This window comes from Staurois parvus, unplaced genomic scaffold (assembly GCF_062004578.1).
Source record: "Staurois parvus isolate SC_StPar_1 unplaced genomic scaffold, SC_StPar_1.0 ptg000018l, whole genome shotgun sequence".
Lineage (NCBI taxonomy): Eukaryota > Metazoa > Chordata > Amphibia > Anura > Ranidae > Staurois > Staurois parvus.
In genome coordinates, this window is record NW_028317814.1 from 5,991,475 (window position 1) to 6,014,549 (window position 23,075).

The following is a 23,075-nucleotide window of genomic DNA, read 5'->3' on the forward strand; positions in this document are numbered from 1 at the left end:
CGAGTTTCCAAATGGTCAGTCCGCCCCTGCCTATAGGTAAGCCTATATTAAGACTTACCTGTAGGTGCTGTACATATCTCCTGAACATGCACTGTTTAGGAGACATTTACTTGTAAAGGAGCTCCTATGCATGCTTTCTGAAGGAACGCAGGTGTGACGTCATCGCGGTTTGGCCATTCAGGCAGCCGGAGCCTGAAAACCCGGAAGGGCCGGATGAAGATGGATGCCCTGTCAATGGTGACAGCACACCCTTGGAGGGCTTCGTTTTAAGGTGAGTATCACATAATGTGCTAGTATGCTATGCACACTAGGACATTATGCCATTGTCTTGCGGTTTTTTTTTTTCTTAAAGTTCAGAGTCTTCTACTCCTTTAAAACGCTAAATAAAACAAACAGTAGATTTAGGACCTGCAGCAAGAGGTAGACTATAACTCTATGGCTTTAAGAGGTTAAAGGAAAACTCCAGACAAAACACAAAAAATAAGTTATGCCAAGTTTATGATTTGTAAAAAAAAAAAGTGCTGATCCCCTACAGCCAGTCAAGTTTTTCTTTATTGAGAAAAAAAAATGAATGGCTGTCAAATGTTATTGCACTCAGGCCTCATTCACAAGGGCACAGTGGCCTGTACAGCATGGATAGCCATTTGTTTAAGCAGCTGGAGCTGTGTGCAGCCAGGCAATGGTGGGTAAGTTGCCCCAAACACCTGTTTGTATTCGGTGCCGCTCATCCACCGCTGCACGCCTGTCAAGTTAAGATGAGCGACTGTGTCCATACAGCCGCTGCTTCCCCATAGAGCAAAGTAGGCCTTCGTTTTTTTTCTGCTACCTCAGTTTATAACTTCTGCCAACATCCTTCTATGCACTTGTAGCGCTGTATAAAAATGGCCATCAGACACATCACAGTTGGATCCTATGTACACGATACATTGTGAAGAAACTTGGCTACAGCTGTAGGGAATTGATTTGTTGCAGTTATTGTGGTTTATAGTAACTCGCAATCAAACACGGAAAAGCGCAGACACATAACCTGACGCCATGTACGTTCTCTAGCTATTCTACTGGAATGCTTTATTTCTGTAAGTAGATTTGGTTTTTGCAGGGCTCAAGATTTATGCATGATCTGTGTGATTTCACAGTTCCAGGGCTTCAAACTGCATGAGGATATTAATGGTAATAGTATTAATGTATTACATTTACAATTCTTACGCTGGAAAGTGACAATTAAGGTAAAAAGAAAAAATTAACCTAAACTTGAAAAGGGTTAAATATTTTATCTGAACCATGCTTGTGCACATATCATAAACATACTTAAAGGTTTTACTTAAATCAAGCCTGGGGTTAACATTACAATCAATGAACACATTTAAGAGGATTGCACCACCACCTGCTGGACAAGAAAGGTAATGGCGCCTAATTACAAATGTTTGCATATAGCAATGAAAACAGACCTGTAACCACTTACCAGGGGCGGACTGACCATTTGGAAACTCGGGCACTGCCAAAGGGCCCGGGGTCAGTAGGGGGCCCCATAAGATGCCCCCTGGTACCTTTTTCATAGGCTTTTTTGAGTTTTGGCAAGGACACAGGGGCCCCATGAGTTGTCAGTCCGCCCCTGCCACTTACCCTCCTGACCAGGCCATTTTTTGTGTTACGACGCTGCATTACTTGAACTGGCAATTTGCGCGGCCATGCAATGCTGTACAAAATGAAAGTTACATCTTTTTTTTACCACAAATAGAGTTTTCTTTCAGTAGTATTTGATCGGCTGTGCGTTTTTTATTTTTTGCGCTATAGACCAACAATTTTGAGAAAATACAATATTTTTAATTTTTTCTACTAAACATTTAAAAATCAAATTTCGTCATAAATTTAGGGCAAAATGTATTCTGCTACATGTCTTTGCTAAAAAATCCCAATACGTGTAAATGAATTGGTTTAGGTGAAAGTTATAGCGTCTACAAATGGCAGTATATATGCTGTAATTTTTTTATTTTTTTATTTTTTTTCTTACTAGTAATGGTGGTGATCAGCGACTTATAGCGGGACTGCGGCGAACATTCTGACTTTCCCAGTGACACCAATACAATGATCAGTGCTAACAAAAAGCACTGACACTGGGCAGGAAGGGGTTAACATGTGGGGCGATCAAAGGATTAACTGTGTGCTGAGTGTTTTGGGGCTGTGCCTGTGCTTTCCACTGTAAGCACACTGCTTTGAATGGCTCTGCTATGCACAGCCATACAAAGCAGTGTGCTGGAGCTGACAGGGGAGAGATCTGTGTTGTTTACATACAGTTCTCTCCCCCCCATTGGTATTACCCGGCGATCACCAGGTACCGGTGAGTAATCACCAGTCGGGACTCGGTGATTGACACTCGAGGCCGCAAATGGCGACACGGGTAGGGCACGCTCCCCCTACCTGGAAATGCAAAATCATGTATATATACATGATTTTGCACACCCCTGTAGCAGTATTTCTGCTATAGGGCAGCGGTAAAGCGGTTAAAGAGGAAGTAAACTGTATCTGAGCACCACAAACTGAAAATGCTATTTAATTCATTATTATTATCCAAAACAAACTCCCCCATCCATTCATGTCTCCATGATTTATTTTGTTAAGAAATCATTTTGAAAAACACCCCCCTAACATTTCTACCTGTGCCCATCTTGAGTAAGGGCTGATGATTCATGTAGCATTCACTTCCTGGAATCCATCTGCCCTTAGTTTAGACATGCAGACAAGAGGGTGTGCTTAGCTGAGAAAGCGCCTCATCCCCTCCTCCACATGAAAGAATAAAAATGCCCATGAAGACTCCTGGGATGTATGACATTATTGTGGCCTAGAAACCAAGAAACAACTAAAAAATATAAAGAAAAAGAAGTTTAAAACAAGAAACATAATACACCTTCCTATTTACTAATGCTACAGAATAAATATTTATAAATAAAAATAGTCAATGTTGATTAAGAGAGTTCAGTTCTGCTCTTTGGTCTAAAATTATGAATATACATATGGAGCAGCATACGGTTAAAATATATTGTATTGTTCCCAAAAGTACCCATTGATCCTGCCAGCAAAATCAGCAGAGATCAACTTCCTGCTGTTTTTTTACTTCGCTCCAGTGCCGTCTCTGAATTTGCATCCAACGTTGTCACCATATAAAAGGTACTTCTTTGTACAGACTACAGGATTGTGTGGCGACGTTGCTAGCATCCCCACATCACTAAGCTGCACATATGGTACCAATAGTACTCTATGGTGCTGCCACAGTTGTCACAGTGCTGAAGGAGGGAGTTCAATAGCAGATCTGTTAGAAATACCCCAGAAACTGCAGTAAGAGCTGAGATTTGTAATACCAACTCCACTGCAGTCTGGTGACATAGTGCACCACCATGATGTAGATCAGAAGTGAGGGGATGGGGGCAATGGCTGCAGATCCACATGTACAAAAAGTAAGCAGTTGATATGACATTCCTGAAATACTATGCACTGTGTCATAGCAGTTTGCTATACCCTGTCATGTGATAGCACTATAGATCCAGGGGCGGACTAACAACTCATGGGGCCCCAGTATCCTCACCCACACTGAAACTACACCCAAAAAAGCCTATGAAAGGTACCAGGGGCATCTCATGGGGCCCCCTACTGACCCTGGGTTCCTGAATGGTCAGTCCACCCCTGTATAGATCTATAGTTCCATGGAACCTTAGGGTTCCTCCCAGGGGCGGACTGACAACTCATGGGGCCCCCGGGCAATAGGGGATCATGGGACCCCTGTGTCCTTGCCCAAACTCAAAAAAGCCTATGAAAAAGGTACCAGGGGCATCTCATGTGGCCCCCTACTGACCCCGGGCCCTTGGGCAGTGCCCGAGTTTCCAAATGGTCAGTCCGCCCCTGGTTTCTCCAGAGGTTGCTAGGGGTTCCTTGAGAAAAGAGCAATTTCTCCCTCAGATAAGTTCCCACTGACACCATTGACCTTTTTATCTATCTGTAAGGGGCAATTCTTCCCAATGACCACAAGTGTAAGGAGCATTCTTCCCACCAACCATCACACTAATGTATCAGGAGTTGTAGGTGAGTCAACAGAGAGTGTCAGTGGTGGGGGGTGGATTGGGAGTCACCCAGAATACATGCTAAGTTTGGGCCCCTGGAAATTGAACAGGAGGACTGGTCCCCAGATATTACCAAGGAAGAATGGAACTGGGGGCACACAACAAAGGTTCAACAACAGGTTCACTGGCAGGACCGTCAAAATGTTCCCTTACACCAGACTCAGCTGGCCTTGCTCACAGGACAGAGCCTGTTCAAGTGTCATCTCGAGCCCAGCCGCTGGAAATACTGCTGAGATGGCTGACGCAGGATTCCAGCCCAGCAGGTCTTGCTGTTCTTCAGGAAACAAAAATTTGTTTTTGCTTGCAGACTAGGCCGGACTCCAGCCCTGTTGTTCCTTCTCAGATACACTGGCCTGGGATTCTGCCAGGAAACCACCTAGCTTTACTATTTCAAATGAAAGGGTTCCTCCTAAAGTTCTTTCAAAAACAAAAAGGACTCTTAGGAAAAGGGACATCTGCTAAAAATTAACACGTTAAAGTGCCTTATGGTTTGTAATTAGTTAGCCAGCATTAGGCCTGTGTTGTTATTGTGTTTGCCTCTTTCTGGTGTTCTGCAAGTGTCTCCAGATGGCTGTCATCTCCTGTGCAAGAACAAGAGGACACACTGTTGCTGATTAAGGGCTTCCTTCTTGGACAAGGTGCTTCATCTCTATTTAAATGTATTCTGTACATTTGTTTTGTTTTATTGCCCCATTCCTGGGCTCAGGAACCCTTTTTTGTTGTCCCCCAGCCAATGAGGACATGGCTGTGTTCTAGCAGGGGCTGAATGTAGTGCCCCTCTAGTTAGCTAGGGGGAGCTAGACAGATTTTTAGTAAGAGGCGGAGTAGCAGCCTGGTATGAGTTAACCTGGGATGAGTCAGCCAGGTCATTTTTAGGTCAGGGCTGAGGGCTCTGCAAATAAGTCCCCTGATACCTCCCCCTGTTCTAGAAACTTCAGAAGTTTCTAGAAGGCAGTGGGTGAGGGTGAGGAGGGGCTCAACATACTTAGGGGATACTGGCCAATCCCCAAGGATAAAGCCTGGCATGAGGCCAGGACAGCCCTTATTTATGAGAGAGCCTGATCAGCAGGGGAGTAGTGTCAGGTGGAAGATGAAGTGAGGATGTAGTGTGGAGTCTGGAAGGGGGCCAGGAGAGGGGCCTACCTGCAGGCAGGAGCTGGAAGGGAGGATCTCTCAGCCTTAACTGCAGCAGCCTGGAGATAGAGAGTGATACCAGTAGAAGCTGGAAGAGGAAAAGAAGGTCAGTGTATTAAACAACACATACACTGCAATTTTGTAATGGGCATATTAGCACCTATAAAAGGGTTAACAACTATTAGCCTGTTGTCACACTGATCTGCGAGTGCAGCACACTGCACCTGTGGCTTTCCTGCAGGTTAGCTGCACTGAGCCATAGACTTCTATTATATGAAAGCTGGCTTATTCTCCTTTCCATCCCGCCGGCATTCAGTGACTGCAGGAGGAAAACGTTCATTATGCTATTTAAAATAAAAACAAATTGAAATTGTGAACCACTTAATTTCCTTGTGGCCCATGACTGGTTACCAAATTACTTACATGGCCATCACTGTTCAAAAGGTTGAGTACCCCTGTAATGGAGTATTGGAAAGGGTGACCAAACATCCTTGATTTGCAGGGACAGTCCCTAGTTTTAGGAGGTTGTCTCTGGGGAAAAAAGTTTCCGTTGCCAATTAAGACTACAGCACCTTGACAAAGTATTCATACCCCTTGAAATTTTCCACATTTTGTCATGTTACAACCAAAAACGTAAATGTATTTTATTGGGATTTTACGTGATAGACCAACACAAAGGGGCACATAATTGTGAAGTGGAAGGAAAATGATAAATGGTTTTCACAGTTTTTTACAAATATCTGAAAAGTGTGGCGTGTATTTGTATTCAGCCCCCCGGAATCAATACTTTGTAGAACCACCTTTCACTACAATTACAGTGCAAGTCTTTTTGGGGATGTCTCTACCAGCTTTGCACATCTAGAGAGTGAAATAATGTCCATCCTTCTTTGCAAAATAGCTCAAGCTCTGTCAGATTGGATGGAGATCATCTGTGAACAGCAATTCTTAAGTCTAACAGATTCTTAATTGGTTTTAGGTCTGGACTGTGACTGGGCCATTCTAACACATGAATATGCTTTGATCTAAACCATTCCATTGTAGCTCTGGCTGTATGTTTCAGGTTGTTGTCCTGCTGGAAGGTGAACCTCCGCCCCAGTCTCAAGTCTTTTGCAGGCTATAACAGGTCTTCTTCTAAGATTGCCCTGTATTTGGCTCCATCCATCTTTCCATCAACTCTGACCAGCTTCCCTGTCCCTGCTGAGGAAAAGCATCCCCACAACATGATGCTGCCACCACCATGCTTCACGGTGGGGATGGTGTATTCAGGGTGATGTGCAGTGTTAGTTTTGTGATACACAAAGCATTTTGCTATTAGGCCAAAAAGTTACATTTTGGTCTCATCTGACCAGAGCACCTTCTTCCACATGTTTACTGTGCCCTCCACATGCCTCTCGCAAACTGCAAACGGGACTTCTGATGGCTTTCCTTCAACAATGGCTTTCGTCTTGCCACACTCCCATAAAAGTCAGATTTGTGGAGTGCATAACTAATAGTTCTCCTGTGGACAGATTCTCCCACCTGAGCTGTGGATCTCTGCAGCTCCTCCAGAGTTACCATGGGCTTCTTGGCTGCGTCTCTGATTAATGCTCTCTTTGCCCGAACTGTCAGTTTAGGTGGACGGCCATGTCTTGGTAGGTTTGCAGTTGTGCCATACTATTTCCATTTTTGAATGATGGATTGAACAGTGATCTGTGAGATGTTCAAAGCTTGAGATATTTTTTTTAGAACCTAATCCTGCTATAAATTTATCCACAACTTTATCCCTGACCTATCTGTTGTGTTCCTTGGCCCATGCATGAAGCCTCAGACTGCATACTTTTACTTGGTTTAAAAAAAATACCTTTTATAAATTGGATTTGCTTTGAAAGACTGGTGAGTAAAACCCTGGCCAGAGCATCCTGGCACTAATCTGGATGTAAGGGCAGACACAGGTACCAATGACCCGCATATTTGATCAGCACATACATGGATCTCCTTTGATCTACAGAGTGGAACTTTGAGTAGACAGTGGGCCCCCCCTCAACCTTGGGGCCATGTGCACTGCACACACTAGGGAGAAGCCAATGAACCTGAGAGCCGTTTTTTTTTCACCCAACCACGCTATCCAAAACTTAAAAAAGTGTATATGCGTTTTTTTTAGTGCTTTTTGTAGAAATGCACTACAGTCCATTTAACATAGTTTCCTACGGAACATATTTCACATCTATGCTTTTTTCTACTGCTGCGTTTCTGGAAAGGGTCAGGGACTGCAAAAAGCAGGGTTTTGGTACAATACAGTTCAATGGAGAAGTTGCAAAATGCATGATAGCGTGTTATTGCTACGTTTTGCATTTCTATTCTGCCCAGCAACCAGAAAAAATTCCACTTTAACAAAAAAAAAAAAGCTGAACAAAATGCAAAACGCGTTAAAAATACAACAAAAACACGCGTAGCAAAACAAACTGCAAAAAGCACTGGAAAGAGCATCAAACTCAAAATGCATATATGTGAACCAAGCCTTACTCTTCATGTGCTTCATCCTTGAAAACAGTTGCTCACAAATATAGGTGCTGCCGATGCCAAAACTGATGACACGAATAAGGCATGATTGTGAGCGTGGGAGATTTCTTCTTTGGGAAGAGAAAACTTAAAATGTCCTGTAAAGAGACACTGTCAAATTTTTCTTCGCTCACGTGTTCACATTTAAATAAAAAAGAAAATCTACATTTGTAAGTAGGTTTATGATAGATTGTTAGCTCTAGCGAGCAGGACCCTCTGTTTCCTCTTGTATCAAATTGTATTGTAATTGTAATGTCTACCTTCATTTTGTAAAGCGCTGCGCAAACTGTTGGCGCTATATAAATCCTGTATTATAATAATAATTTTGCCTTGGGCCCAGGGGTGGACTGACCATTCGAGCACTCGGGCACTGCCCGAGGGCCCAGGGTCAGTAGGGGGCCCCATGAGATGCCCCAGGTACCTTTCATTGGCTTTTTTCATAGGCTTTTTTGGTATGGGCGAGGACACAGGGGCCCCATGATCCCCTATTGCCCAGGGGCCCCATGAGTTATCAGTCTGCCCCTGCTGGGGGCGCAAGTTGGCCACACCTGATCATAGTGAAACTATATGAAATAATTGTCAGTTCCTAAAAGTCACCGCTAGGTGGCAGGCTCATGCCTATAGAACAGCATGCTACAAGAAATCTATGAGAATGATAAGGGCCAATGACAAATTTAAAGGGCATATTATTATCATTATTATTATACAGAATGTATACAGTGCCATTAATTTGAACAGTTACTTTACATTAAAAAGGGAGAAATTACAATACAATTTAAGACAAGAAGGGTAGGAGGGCCCTGCTCGTGAGCACTTGCTATTTCACATCATACGAGTACGGTTTTGTGTTTCTTTTAATTTATTATGGTAAAGTAAGAAAGACATGTTTACATGTTTGAGGCAAATATCAGCTTTCATCTTTAGTACACCATCAGATAAAGTGATAAGGTTTGTGCCTACTGGGCATTTAGTTTCACGTGGAGGACACAGGTACCAGCCCCACTGCTAGCTGCCCATCAAACTCTATGAGAGGCTGCAGTTGAACAGGGCTGGAAGGTGCACCTAGAGGTACTTACCTTTAGGGTTGTAGGTGTCCAGGGGCAAATGCATGAAACACAGACTGCTTTTGTTCTAGGCATTTGTCCCTGTGACCTGCTAATACTTGTAGTGCTGCTCCAAGCAAAGAAGGAGATGGTCCCTCTGATGCTCCGGAATGAGGTGCTGGCTGAAAATATCACCATCTAGTAGTGGGTGGGGTGAAACATGTCAGAGGGCGTGACTTGTGGAGTGGAGCAAGGCTGAGACCATCTTACACATTAACCACATACACCTGTGACCTTCAGCTAAATGCCAGAGTCTCATGTATCAAGGCACCAGGGTACTGTGTCTGACATTCACCAAGGGTGCTATGTACATGGAGTTTGTATGTCCTCCATTTGTGTGGATTTCTTATTATTATACAGGATTTATATAACGCCAACAGTTTGCTCAGCGCTTTACAATATAACAGGAGACAATACAGCAACAATACAGTTCGATACAGGAGGGATAGGAGGGCCCTGCTCCTTGCAGCTTACAATCTAGGAGGGAGGGGCTAGTGGTACAAAAGGTAGTAATTATGGGGGATGGACTGGTTGGAAGAGTAGAAGATTCCATTATTAGCTGAGGGCAGGATAGGCTTCCCTGAAGAGATAGGTTTTCAGAGATCGCCTAAAAGTGAGCAGATTAGGCGATAGTCTGATAAATTGGGGTAGAGAGTTCCAGAGGATGGGGGAAGCTCTGGAGAAGTCCTGGAGACAAGCATGGGAGGAGGTACATAGTGGTAGCTTAATTGGTTTGAACCCACCATGCCTATACCCTATGACTGTGGCATGTACATTAGATTGTAAAACCTACAGTTTGTTGAATTATGGAGGCATCTACTGCTGATCTATCTTTACAAAAATGCTAGCTGCCATGTTACCAAGTGAACCTGAACTCAAAAAGTGAAGATTTGCAGTCTAAGGAGACATTTAGAAATAACTGTGCCTAAGCAGTACCCTGAAAAATGCACCGCTTGTCTGGAATTCCTCCAGAAAAACAGCATTACACTTCCTGGTATGTAAGGGTGCCTAGGCAGTGTTGTCTTCAGCCTCATTGCTGTTTATCTGCTGTATGAGATATAAGGCACTGCTGCCTCTGCCTGCTAGTATCAGGAGATTTAGTTATATCACTGCTGTGCTGCTCTCTGTTCTCCTTGCTGGAGACTAACATTGGGGAAGCAAAACCCTGCTCCTCTACCAACATGGTTGCATCCACACAGGAAGCTTGTATTAGGCATATACAGTACATACAGATGATATACAGCAATACGGATGAAGACATTGCTAAAGCAGTTTGGAAATGTGGTGTGTTTACTCTGTACATTAAAAACGATTGTACTAACAGATGCACCGTGGAGAGGTTTAAGCACCCTAAATAATAATATATTGATAGCTGCTGAATGGTGTCGTTATTAGTGGTGTGAAGACCTTTATTGATAATTACAGAGACCCAGCTGCAGGGAGTCCACAGGCAATACTTGTGCCTAGGGATGAGCTTGTGTTTATTCAGAACCAGGTTCCGGTCAAAACTGGGAAGCCAGCTGTCATTCCTGGTCCAATGAGCTGCAGACAGCTGACGTTACAAAACGTCGGGGATACTTGTGACTTCATTGACCTAATATGGCCACATGGCCATAAAAGTTCAACAACAATGACCTAATATGACCATACTAGGTCAATGATGTCAGGAGCATACCCAACCCTTTTGTAACGTCAGCTGCCTGCAGCTCATTGGACCAGGAATGACAGCTGACTCCCTGGTTTGGACCTGAACTCAGTTTTAAACACCATGTCTACTGGTGACTAGCCCTTTGCCCTCTGCCTGCATTTTTGGGCCATCTACTAAAATTCAGTTCCTCTTTAATCCTCTGGCTTGAATAGAGAAGCTAAGCAACAAATTAGATCAGAAATTCCAACTTCACTTGCTGCATGCTTGTTTCAGGTCAACATATTACACACAGCGAGTATTTTTAAAGGGGGTGAGCAGTGGCAACCCCGGCTTACCATAGGCAAGGAGTAATATGAATCGTTCTGTGCTGGACAAACTGCTATAGAAATGAAAGAACACATTTTGTTTGTAGGGTGGAGGATCTTCTGTTCTAGTCTTTATAGACTCCGGCATATTTCTATTAGTGCAGGATGAAAATCCTGACAACCGCTCTAAACTGAACTTTGTATATGAGCCATTGTAAAGTAACTTGCTGCAACCTGCAATTGTGAATGACATCTCCAGCCTCACCCTGTCATGTGTTGTATACGATCCGCAGATCTGGGACTGACGTAGTGGCCATGTTAACCAGCAGCAGATGGTAAATTGTACAGAAGTGACAGTATGACTCATTACAAGGAAACGGTTTGGGTCAGGGCTTCACAGGTATACTGACCTTCTTCATGAACCTAACCTAAACCTTCAACGTAGTCCAAAGATACTTTCTGAGTTACTAACCTGGAACAAATAGACTGATCAGGAGGCTCCAAATCATGCTACCAGGAAACTAGTTGTCAGGAATGGACTTGCCAATAACGGTGGGACTCACCTGCCTTGTGGGCTGCAGTACCAGGGCTGGCCAGCGGGTGCTCTCAGCAATCAGAGACTCACCCCTGCAGTCAGCCATAACACCTGAAGCTGATTGCAGGGGTTGTATTTAAGGAATGGCAAGACTCACAGTCAGGGCCTTGGTGTGTGTTTTTCCATGGGCCCCTGTATCTTGTAACCTGCATTCCTGTTCCTGCCTGACTTGTTTCCGACCCTGCCTGATCCTGACCTCTGCTGACTTCTCCTGTGTGATCCTTGGCTTGTGACCCTGACCATTCTCTCCACCTGCTCCTCCTGTACCTACCTGCCCGATAGTTATCGACCCGGCCTGCCTGACTACGTTGTGCTCTATATGTGTATGCACCTGTGTATCTATATCAGTTTAGGTTTGGGTTTGTTTCACCTTGTTGTATGTATTTGTGTTAGTCTCAATAAATTATATTATTTACTATATCTGAAGCCTACGTTTCCCTGTGTCAGTCCACACACTTCTGGTCACACCCGCATCCCTGACACTAGTAGTCTTCATTTTTAGGGCTGTGTATACACATGCAGTCTCACGCAGATCAGCCCCCTGATGCTTTCCCCTTTTGTGAGGTGCCAGAAAGTTACAATGTTTAAGTCATAATACGTAGAGCAGATTTCATTTTCCGAAGGTTCTTGTTCACATGTGCTTTGATCTCTGAAGAGCTTCAGAGAGCATTTAACAGGTGGTGAGGAGTTGTATCACCCCTTGAAGTCCTCGGTTGCGGGGCGCTTTCAGAAAAATGACAGGGGGTATAATTTCCACCGCATGCACCAGGCGCTGACTCTGCAGATAAAGGAGGTAACAGTAGAGGGGTAGTAAAAGCGCAGCTCATCTGCAGGGTTTACCGAAGAATGCCAGATAACAAGATTTTAATATATAGACATGTGCTAATATTTATTTACCTCTACAATGACAATTATTTTCCTTTAGAGCTGCATTCTTTTTTGCATGGTTCCATTGGTCCAGCTTGGACCAATGTAAGTATATGTGATTCTGTGGAAGATCCTGCAGGGTCCCCTTGTAGAGGGATCAGGTGGGATCCCTCTACAAGCTGGAAATCGCTGGAGTAGGCATCTCTATTAGCTTTTGGGTCCCATGCAGAGTGGCTGCCCTGCTGCATAGTGAACACAGGAGGTCACTTGCTCAGCACAGTCACCGTTTAAAGAACACTTTGCATTTTCTCAGTGTAAACTTCTTTCTGATTGCATGAGGTGGAGTTTGTGGTTTCACTCCCCTTTCCCCCACCTCTTCACCTCGTCCAATCAGAGAACTGTGCATTCATTGAGAAAATGCATTCGTTGGATGGCGTCCGTGCCAAGTGCGCACTTCCTAAGTTCACAATGCAGAAGGAGATTGCCACTGCAACTAACAAGATTTCTGCTAACATTATTATTTTTTTTAATTCTAAGTAGTTGTGAAGGGGTTACTGCACTTTACATATTGCTGTTTGCCTTGTATAAGCATGACTGTCATTAGGGCTCATGTACACGGGGCATTTGGAAAACTCTTCTGAACGATGGAAACCGACTGTTGGAAAACGTAGGTTAAAAAAAACGCCAGTTTAGTTGCGTTTCAATACCGCGTTTATGTGCTTATATGCGTTTAGAAGCGTTTTTAAAAGATAACCTCAGGAGACCCTCCCAAATGCCCAGAATGCACTGAGAAATTGTAAAAAAATTAACTATTTCAGACATTTTGAGGGAAATAGAGAGCGCAGAAGCAGAGAGAGCAGTATGTGTTGAGATGACCTGTCTTTTCTGGTTGTCTTCACTATGGATCCCATCATGAGCATAACGCGGCACGTTCTACCATTTATTCCTGCATTTGAAACCTGGAACTGACTGCGCTGGTGTACCCGGTCCATTTGAATACATGGAAAATGCTTTGTATGCATTTTTGATGATGAAAAAAGGCTCTGGACAGCATCTGGATATGGAACAGTTAAAAAACGCTTCTAAATGCAAACGCTTATAAACGCGGTTAACTGCATTTACAAGCATTTGGTGTGTTCAAAAAAATGACTGTAAACTCAACTGCCTGTAAACGACTATATGTACATGGTCACATAGGAGAACATTAGGGAGAGTTCAGGGGCTGCTGAAAAAAACGCTGAACAGCTCCTGAACGTCAGTTTAGGAGCTGCAGTGTACATGAGCCCTTAGTATTCATAAGGATGACTGTGTTCATTATCAAGTATTGATATATTGATATCATCATAGATGGAATAAGGTACATGCTAGGCCAGGTAGTAGTTAGCCTTTCCCCAATTTCTTCAACACACTGGGGTCTCCGGATACAATACCCAAGCTCTACTGCTAGCCACAGCTGAAAATCAGCATTCGTAGCTGGGATGTGCAGTCCCTCAATACTTAAACTTTATATAAACATGAAACTGGCAACTCTGTGGACTCAAACTCTGTAAATCTTTATTGGCTACGCAGGTACATCCAGTAAAACAAAACTAATGCGTTTCAGCGCTATGGCTTTAATCATGGCATAACTATGCTACGAGTAAGGCCATAGCGGCCAAAACACCTTAGCTTTGTTTTACTGGATGGATCTGTGTAGCCAACAAAGAGTTACAACATTTGAGTCCACTAAGTTTCCAGCTTCATATTCATCAACACTGGGGCCCTCGGTTTTAGTCCTGGTCAAGACACTATCTGCATGGAGTTTTCTTGTTCCCCCCGTGTTTGCATAGGTTTCTCCACTCTAAATGCATACTGAAAGGGTGATGGGCTCCTGTATAAAACAAAAATGGCCCTAGTACAATATTCCACAAAGCATGGCCAAGACGGCTGCATCACTGTCTGCCCCTGCAGCAGATAAAAGCAAGGGTTGCAAGGGGGAAAAGCATTATATCATTTAAATTTACATTGAAAGCACTTTCATGGCCATGTCTCATCACACACTTCTTGTAAAGTGACAGGTAGATACAGAGCTTTGACTGATTGTATGTTCTCTGGTTGGAGCACAAAGGTTGGAGCTGGGCCCCTGGACATCAATCATGCCTACAGTCCTGCCTGAGTTTCCGTGTGGATGAATTTAAAGATCATTTAGTATAAAGATCTAACATTTAGTACAAAGATCACCAAATGAAACAGATCCAGCACCACAATATTAAATAATACTTTTATTAAAAAGACAAACTGTGTTCAGATACAAAATGCAATACACAATGGCTTGTTTAAGTAAAAGTGCACAAAACTCAGAGTCCGGTATTTACCTCCTGGAAAAGTATCCCAGGAACAAAGTGTCACGGGGCTGAGAAGATCTCAGGATCTGTAGCAGTCCTCCGTATGACTGTGGGCTCCAAGACTTACAATCTTTGATCTAGTTCAGCAGGGACTTGACTATTCACACAAAGTACAATAACTCAAGAGGTACAAATCTGTTGGGTAAGGAATCTGTTGGGATGACAATATGGGAGTTGTCAATGGTAGGTTGTTGTGGTAAGGTACAGATGTGGGGACGGCCTCTTGCACATGTGTCTGAACACACAGGACCCTTAAAACACCAGTACTACATGGTACAGAATTCGGTTAGTCCAGCTGCACCCTGCCATTGATTTTGATGGGTTGCCTGCAGAAGAGCTGGATGCCATGCCTGTCCCTCCTAGGTGCACTGAACCGCTGGAAGGGACGCACAGACGCTGGACGGCCTCGTTAGCGAGGAGCTTTATACTTACCTTCACTGCTTGGCAGACCTAGGTCAAGCATGTGCACATCTGGTGCCAGACGAAAGACCAAAGCAGCAGTCACTGCTCCCATGTTTCTATCTTGACAGATTCCTTTTAAGGAGAATTATTGGCGACTTTCACAGAGAAATAGTTCAGGAATTCCTGCTCACTTTGCTTGGGAGTTTTAGAGTTCTCAAGAGTTGAAAGCTTGGTAGATACATCACTGCATTCAAATTCATACACACCAAAAGCACAGTTCCCTCACAGTTGAGAGCAGGAAGTTCAGTCTTGTGAGCCATTGAGACAAATCAGCACAGCACCAGGTAAAAAAACTTCTAAATGTGGCAAAATGCAGAGAATAAGAACAGGCTCAAATTAATGTGTATTTATACTAAGAAGCATTGAAGGTTCACAATAATGCCATTTCTTGCAACAGCGTACATCTTCCCTTTGCTCTTTGGTACTTCAGGATATGGTAGATCATGTGACTCCCTTCCTTTTGCTCAGGCAAGAAGTGCTGTCACATGGGGGTGGGGGAAAGAATCCTCAGCCCTGTGTAAGCTCCGACTAGGACTGGAGTTGGCGCCTACACAGGTTTTTTTCTCTTTGCTCCCATCATGGGATCAGAGGGAAGTAAAAGCTGCTGCAAGGCAATGATTTCGATTGAACGTGTTATTGTGCCCTGTGTAGGCAAAGCATGGGTTTACGTTAAGGCCTTTTCGGTTTATTTGGCCCAGTGCACTATAATTCAAGAGGTTCTTCCACATGGCATATTCACAGTTGTCATAAGAAGTGTCCAGTGAAGGCTCAATGAGCTAGAGGCTGCAGTCATTTTAGGGCCTGGACAGTTCAGGCAGGAGATAGCTCAGGGTAGTATATGTCGTAGTGTCAACTGTGATCCAGTGTTTCCATAAAAATTCATATATTGCACGTCATTAATCATGTCCAACACAATCACTCTTTAGGTTTTATTTTTATCCTTTGGTCTTAACCAGCCTGAAAAGCTGAAGCGGGATCTTCTCTTTAGGTTTGGCTCTGGAGTGGTTTGCTTCTGTTGAGAATCTGAAAGGAAGAAGAGGTTACTTATTTCACAGTACAACAGCCCATCGGGGACCTTGTGCCACAATTATCCATTTCCTTAAGGTTTTGTAACAATTATCTTTTCAACAGAATGGATATGCTAGCCCCAACCCCAACACACCGGACCAGTGTATCCCCTTTTTGTCTGTATTGGACCTTCCCATTACAAGTGGCCCGACTCACAGCTGATCAAGCAAGCCCGACCATTATATCAGCGTACAAAATACTGATTTGAATGTTAAAAGAGAATATATTGCACCAGTACAAGACCACAAAAGAAATGTATTAGCCTAATCCTTACCAAAGAAGAAGTAATGACAATCAATCAGAAATCAGCTGTTATTGGCCAGTCTACTTAAACCTGCTTTCTGCTCAGTTGGATGAGTCAGTACACAGAATCCAATCACTATTACTGAATAGGCTCTCATGGCAAAGAGATTCTTAAAAAAAAAAAATAAAAAATAAAAAAAAAATAAAAAATAAAAAAAAAATAAAAAAAAAAGCCTAATGTTTTCAGAGTAGTTTTACATAGTTAAGGCTGCCACACACGGCCTAAATATTGGCCAAGTCATAATAAAGCAGCCAAAAAATAAGCCAGGGATTCGCCTGTTGGTGCCACCCAGCTCCACAATAGTCTATTAAACAATTGACTTTTGTTGAAAGAGTCAGGTGGAAATTTGTCAGCTGAACAGCACCTGTATCCAGTCAGAAGCACTGTTTAGGAATGCTGAAGCTGGCTATCAGAATACAAAAGCCACCAAGAGAGATTTGTCCATCTGTGCTGTTTAGCTTGGTTGGAGGAATCTTTTAGAGCTCTTTTGTTACATCTGCAGGCTAAAAGAAAAAAAAATACTGTATGCATTTGATCAGCTTAAAATGGTAGTAAAATCTCAAATTTAAAAAAAAAAAAAAAAAAAAAAAAAAGGGCCCCTGGAAGGTTAATGCCAGCGCACACTAGCCCATTATGTCAAACAAAGCCCTCCAGCAGCGCCCTGTCACTGCTGGTGCTTCTATCTTCCAGGTGGTCTTCCTTCTGGATTCTTGTGCTTTGGTTGCTTGAATGGCCAGTCTGTGATGACATCATTCCTGCGCATGTGTACGAGAGTCACAGTTGCGACACAGTGCTCTGCATTCCACAGCACACTCTGTGTGCCCTGAATGCAGAGCGTCGCTGCGCATGTGTGGGTGACATCATCGACTATTGCCGAATATCTCCTAAACAGTGCAAGTTTAGGAGATTCATTGTACCTAAAGGTAAGCCTCATTGTAAGCTTACCTGTGAGTACAAGTTTAAAAACAGAGTTTACTACCGTTAAGATTTGTCAGTTTTTTTCTGCCTGTGATGCTATTGGCAGATTTCTCCTCACTTCCTGTCTCTTTGACACACATGGAGAGTGTGATTGTCACAAGAAGGAAAGGACAGCAGTAAAAATATCATCAAGAAATTCTAACCCTGCTACACTTTACTAAAAAACATATTTCAGTCTGTGCCACCATTTGAGAGATTTCCCATCACTTCCTGTCATATCAAGTCATAAAACGACTCAGCCCAAAAGGGAAAGAGGGGACAATTAAAACCTGACAGAGGCTCTAGTCCTTAGAAGTTCTGTGTAATACAAGATACAACGTTTTGGCTGGGGTTGGGCTTACTATTCCACATATAGTCATATAAAGGAAGCTGGGAGAGTAAAGGAAAGGATAAATTTAAAAAACCACAAAAAAAACACGTAGCAGATATCTAATATTGCTCATTGCTGGGCAATTTCTGACCATAGGCTCAAATGACAAACCTGTTATTCTCTTGTTGTGTGTTATTCCTTTGATACCACACCTTAGTTATCTCCTAATTCACATTCACATTTTACCTCTACTAGTGCAATTAAATGGCAGCACAGTGTCTAAATGGTTAGCACATCCGTCTGACAGTACTAGGGTCATTGGTTCGAATCCCAACCACGGCACCACCTGCCTGGATTTTGCATGTTCTCCCTGTGCCTGCGTGGGTTTCCTCCGGGTACTCCAGTTTCCTCCAACACTCCAAAGACATGCTGGTAGGTTAATTGGATCCTGTCTAAATTGTATGTGTATGTATAAATGTAAGTTAGGGACTTTAGATTGTACACCCCTTGAGGGTTAGGATCTGATGTGAATGTACAATATATATGTAAAGCACTGGGTGAATTGATGGAGCTATACAAGTACCTGTTATAAATAATAATTATATTACTACCAGTGTTCTTGTATGATTACCACAAAAGTTATTGCCCCTTAACCTTTTCCTGCAGGCTGCATACATATAGGCAGCCACTGGACAGGTGGGCTTTAATGCCAAGCAGCCACACATATGCATCCATTGGGAATGGATTTTCTGTGCTGAAAGTGTGTTTACTGTGCACTCCCAGCACAGTAACTATGATGTCATAGGCAGCTCCCAATACATGCTTTCAATAAGGAGTTCCTGATCATGTGACCAGTGTGACAACCAATCACAGTGGTCACAAGATCTGAAAGCCTGCCTCCATCTCCCAGCCGTCTCTTCAGCCCCGGTTCACACTAGGAACTGCGCAGGAACGTGCTGCGCATTCCTCTGCTATTCACATGCGATTTAATGCTGTGTGAATTGAGCCTATTCATTTTGAGTGGACTCAAATCCCACTGCATGGCACCAAAAGTAGTGCATGCACTATATTTGGAAACGCACTGTATCCGGATCGCCTGGTACATTTGTAGGCCAATGCACTGTGTTTGCGACTTGCGTTTGGGGTGTCATTAACTTAACAATGACAGCCACAGAAAATCACACCTGCAAAGCATTTTAAATACAGTGCGGGAAGCGCTCATGGAAGGAGGGTTTCCCACACTGGGAAGTGTGAATTTAGCTTAATGGGCTGGGAAGTGGCAGCAGTGGCAAGGGGTTACAATAACACCAGCTTCAGGGTGCTGATAACCGGAAGCTTCCAGAGCTGTCTATGGGAGAGTGAAGGAAAAAGCAGCATCTCTGGTGGTGATAAAAAGCACTCCGTTGGGATAAATCAACAACCTATGAGAAAATTGGGCTTTCCAAAAATTACGGTTTACTCCACATGAGAAAATTACACATCTTGGTGACACTGATGTTGATCAACTGAATATTTTTTGTAGAAAAGGATCATAAAATAATATAAGTAGTGGTGTTATAACACATTTATTTCAGTGAATTGAGCCTAATGTGTTATTGATTATAGATAATGTAATAGCAGTGGCCTCATTTGAATCGGGCTCCTTGTTGGGAAATCCCACAGTGTTCTGTTTATTCACTTGATTATTACTAGACTTTTAACCATCATGTATGGTGTACATCTCTACTTTTAGTACGGTTCAGTAAAATTAGCACGTAAAGCATACTGCACGTGTGTCTGGGGCCACGGAAACTTTAAATTCATTGTGTTTCCCTTCCAGCAGTCAGAGGTGCTGCATACAGCCACTTATTAAAATGAATCGCTATATGCCATAGCTTCCTAAAATATGCACATGCATACACATGTACAATCTTGGACACAAAGGATTTGATTTACTAAAACTGGCGAGTGCAAAATCTGGTGCAGCTGTGCATAGAAAACCAGCTTCCAGGTTTTTTGTCACAGCTTAATTGAAGAAGCGGAAGTTAGAAGCTGATTGGCTACCATGAACAACTGCACAAATTTTGCACTTTTCAGTTTTAGTAAATCAACCCCAAATTGTTTGCATCCAGGGTCATTATCCATACACATGTGCATGTTTACACAAGTATCGATGTATACCCGCATACAGCCATTGCTTCCTATGGGTGGAAATCAGCAGCACTGGTGGCTCGTGGGTGGGGAAATATGCCCAAACTTTATGTTATACCGCCCCAGGGGCCCATGTGCATGAGGCCTAAACATAAAAGATACTCTGTGTCTAAAAGAAATGCATCATACACGAACACATGGTTTCTAGTTAATGATTAGCAGGTAACACTCACCTGAATGTTTTCTGATCATATTTTCCATGACTTCATCCTCTTCCTTTTCCCTGAAGAAAAAAACAAGCAAATACTCATACGCTGAATCAGCTTCATCATTTAACTAGTGTCAGACTAGTTACTAGTGTCACGCATTAAAGTGTATCTAAATGCAAACCTTTTTTTTTTCTTGAGATAAAGTGGCGATGGGTTAAAAGAGTAAGTCATTTTGGCAGCAATACTCACCTTCAGCCTGGCGCTGTCACCCGAGGAAACTCCTCTTCACCACTAGATGGAGCTACTCCTCTGCGCTGAATGAAGGCCAGCCTCGTTCAACTCACCTCCTCTGAGCCAAGGATGCCCCCCCCCGTGAGTGCGTTATTACATCGGTCTGGGCTCCTGGTACTGAGTGACACCTTGTGCTGCAAGAAGCAGTAAGGGGTACTCAAGGCCACCATTACCGAAGACAAGCAAAGACCAATGAACATGAGTATTCGGTACTTGTAAACTTTTTTCTATTTAACAAGACACGTCCTCATTTGTTAAAAAAAAAAAGTTTCTACTGAGGATCTGCTTCAGGGTGCATGACACAGTATTGCTGTGCCTTGTAGTACAGAGGTGCTGATCATTTTATAAGGGGGGGGGGGGGGGGAATCACAGGATATAGCTTATTTATTTTCAAAAAAATAAAAAATCATCGAAATCATCTAAATACTGCAGATCATTTTTTTATTTCCCAGACGAAGACAAATATTCTAAAACCCTGACTGATAAAGATCATGCAACAAGACTGATTTACAAAGAAGTACATTTTTTAAATACTTTTTAAATCAATCATCTGCAAAGCAAATTCCTGCTCTTTTAACTTCCTCTGCACATAACTGGATATTTAATCAGGATCACTGGGCTAAGTGAGGATGTACTGCTTTAATAAATCGCCCCCAATAAATTCAGTCTGTCCTTCTTAAGATCCCTTTCACACGGGTGCCCCATATGTCTGTTTTTCATCTGTCTGTTTATAATTGAAAAAGGGACACCCATGTATTTCTATGGACTAGCGGATGTAAACGGACGATCAACTGTTTACATCGGTTAATGTCCGCATCCGTTAACATCTGTTTTTTTGAACAGAAGAAAACCTTATTTTACCTCCGTAAAAAAAAAACAGAGCAGATGAAAACCGGATGTAAACGGACAAAAAACTGATGTGAACTGATCTGTTTTTTCTTGGAAAAACCGTGACTGAACTGATGAAAAAAAAAAACGGAACGCCCATGTGAAAGGACCCTAACAAGTACTCCAATAAAACACAACAGGAGATCCCGGCCCATAACTTGGTGTTCTGCTTTTACTGGTCACTTTTTATTTTCCTGGTAAGGAAAAATTCAGAAGGTCATAGAGACACCGAAAGAGAAACTAGTTCTCCCTCAGAATGAAAAACAACTGTCATTGAATGCACTCGAAGAACATCAGCCGCCATCATAGACATTACAAATGAACTGGCAAATAAATTGGGATTATGAGAATTTAACAATGTAAGCCCTGCTGTGTCTGCATGTAAAGATTTGAGATTTCTTTAATAGGGTTCTTCTGCTCCAAAGGTCAGAGGTCAGGCTCCAACAGGAAGGGTCAAAATGCTGACTACCAGACAGCTGCTGATTTTTAGTGCAAGGTCCACTTATTTCACCAGGCACAGGAGATCATATGTGAGTCGTGGAGTCGGGAAAAGGATGGGAGCCACAAGCTTTCCAAAGGACATTTAAAGTGTTACTAAACCCACAACAGTAAAATCCGTCTGTAAATGCAGTAAAGCATGCTTGGTCCGGTCTTCTCTGATCGTCCCCTTCTTCCACAGTCCCCAATTCATCTGCCGATAGAACAGATCCTTGGGGGCAAGCTGCACATGCTCAGTTTGGTGTGTATTGTTAGAGAATTTTTTTTTTTTTTTAAAGGGTGCATGTGATCAGCACAGGGCCAATCAGCACTGTCCAGGCAGAGGTTCAAGGGTCATGAAACCTCATAGGACCATCAGAGGAGAATGAAAACTCTTCCAAGATTAACCAATGCGCAGCTGGACACTGATAGGAGTCACAAGACTGCTATATATTGCTGATGAGAAGGTATTTAGCAGTATATATTTACTAAAATAATTGCATTTCTAGGTTCTGTGTACTGCGGGAGACAAGATATAGTGAATGCAGGGTCCTGGGAGACCAGATATAGTGAATGCAGGGTCCTGGGTTTAGTAACACTTTAAAGTAAATTATATTTCTTTTTTTATTAAAATAAAAAAGAAATTATATGTATGGTATGGTAGTGCACGGAACAATCCCTTAACTCCTCTTTGGCAGTCCCCCGCTGGCGCTGTCTGCTCCTGCTTTCCTCCAGGTGGCCCCTCAGCAAGTTGTGTACATGCCCCCCCAAGTCAGGCTGTTTTATCCGTAAGCACACAGTAATAGTAAGCCACGCCCCCACAGCCTCCTCACTGACAGCAGCAGAAGCCTATGACTCCAGTTGCCCTCAGTGTCTCCTGTATGACCAGGAAGAATGGCACTGTGGCTGGGACAGTGCTGGATCAGTGTGAGGAGTCAGGCAAGTATTTAGTTATGGGGGGATGATTTTAGCAAGTAGTGGGGCAAGGAATTCAAAAAGGTAAAAAAAAAATGTTTAGACTTTAGAACCACTTTATTAGCAGCCAGAAGTCATACAGTCAAACTCTTAACTTCCGGTATTATTGAAAAATGAACCCTATTGTATACTCTTAAACCTACTATGCCTATTGAAAAAACCAGTCCTGCCTCCAGCTTGACTGTAAAAGGGTTTATTCCCAATAATGAGCTACGATAAATGGCAATAAGCCCTAAAAAACCATTACAATCCACATTCATCTGTACACAGCAGACAGAGCAGCAAAAGGTAAGGCCT

The 23,075-nt window shown here is 43.0% G+C and overlaps 1 protein-coding gene across 1 annotated transcript in view; it reads right to left on the reverse strand.

The window, feature by feature from the left end:
- Positions 1 to 14,550: 14,550 nt before the first annotated feature.
- MICALL2 (MICAL like 2) overlaps positions 14,551 to 23,075 on the reverse strand; it is a 143,911-nt gene continuing 135,386 nt past the window's right edge. The window contains exons 17-18 of the mRNA XM_089682284.1: positions 20,172 to 20,221; positions 14,551 to 16,171 (exon numbers count right to left, since the gene is read on the reverse strand). Coding sequence (XP_089538410.1) covers positions 16,071 to 16,171; positions 20,172 to 20,221 — 151 coding nt within the window. The 3' untranslated portion in view covers positions 14,551 to 16,070. The remainder of the gene's footprint in view (positions 16,172 to 20,171; positions 20,222 to 23,075) is intronic.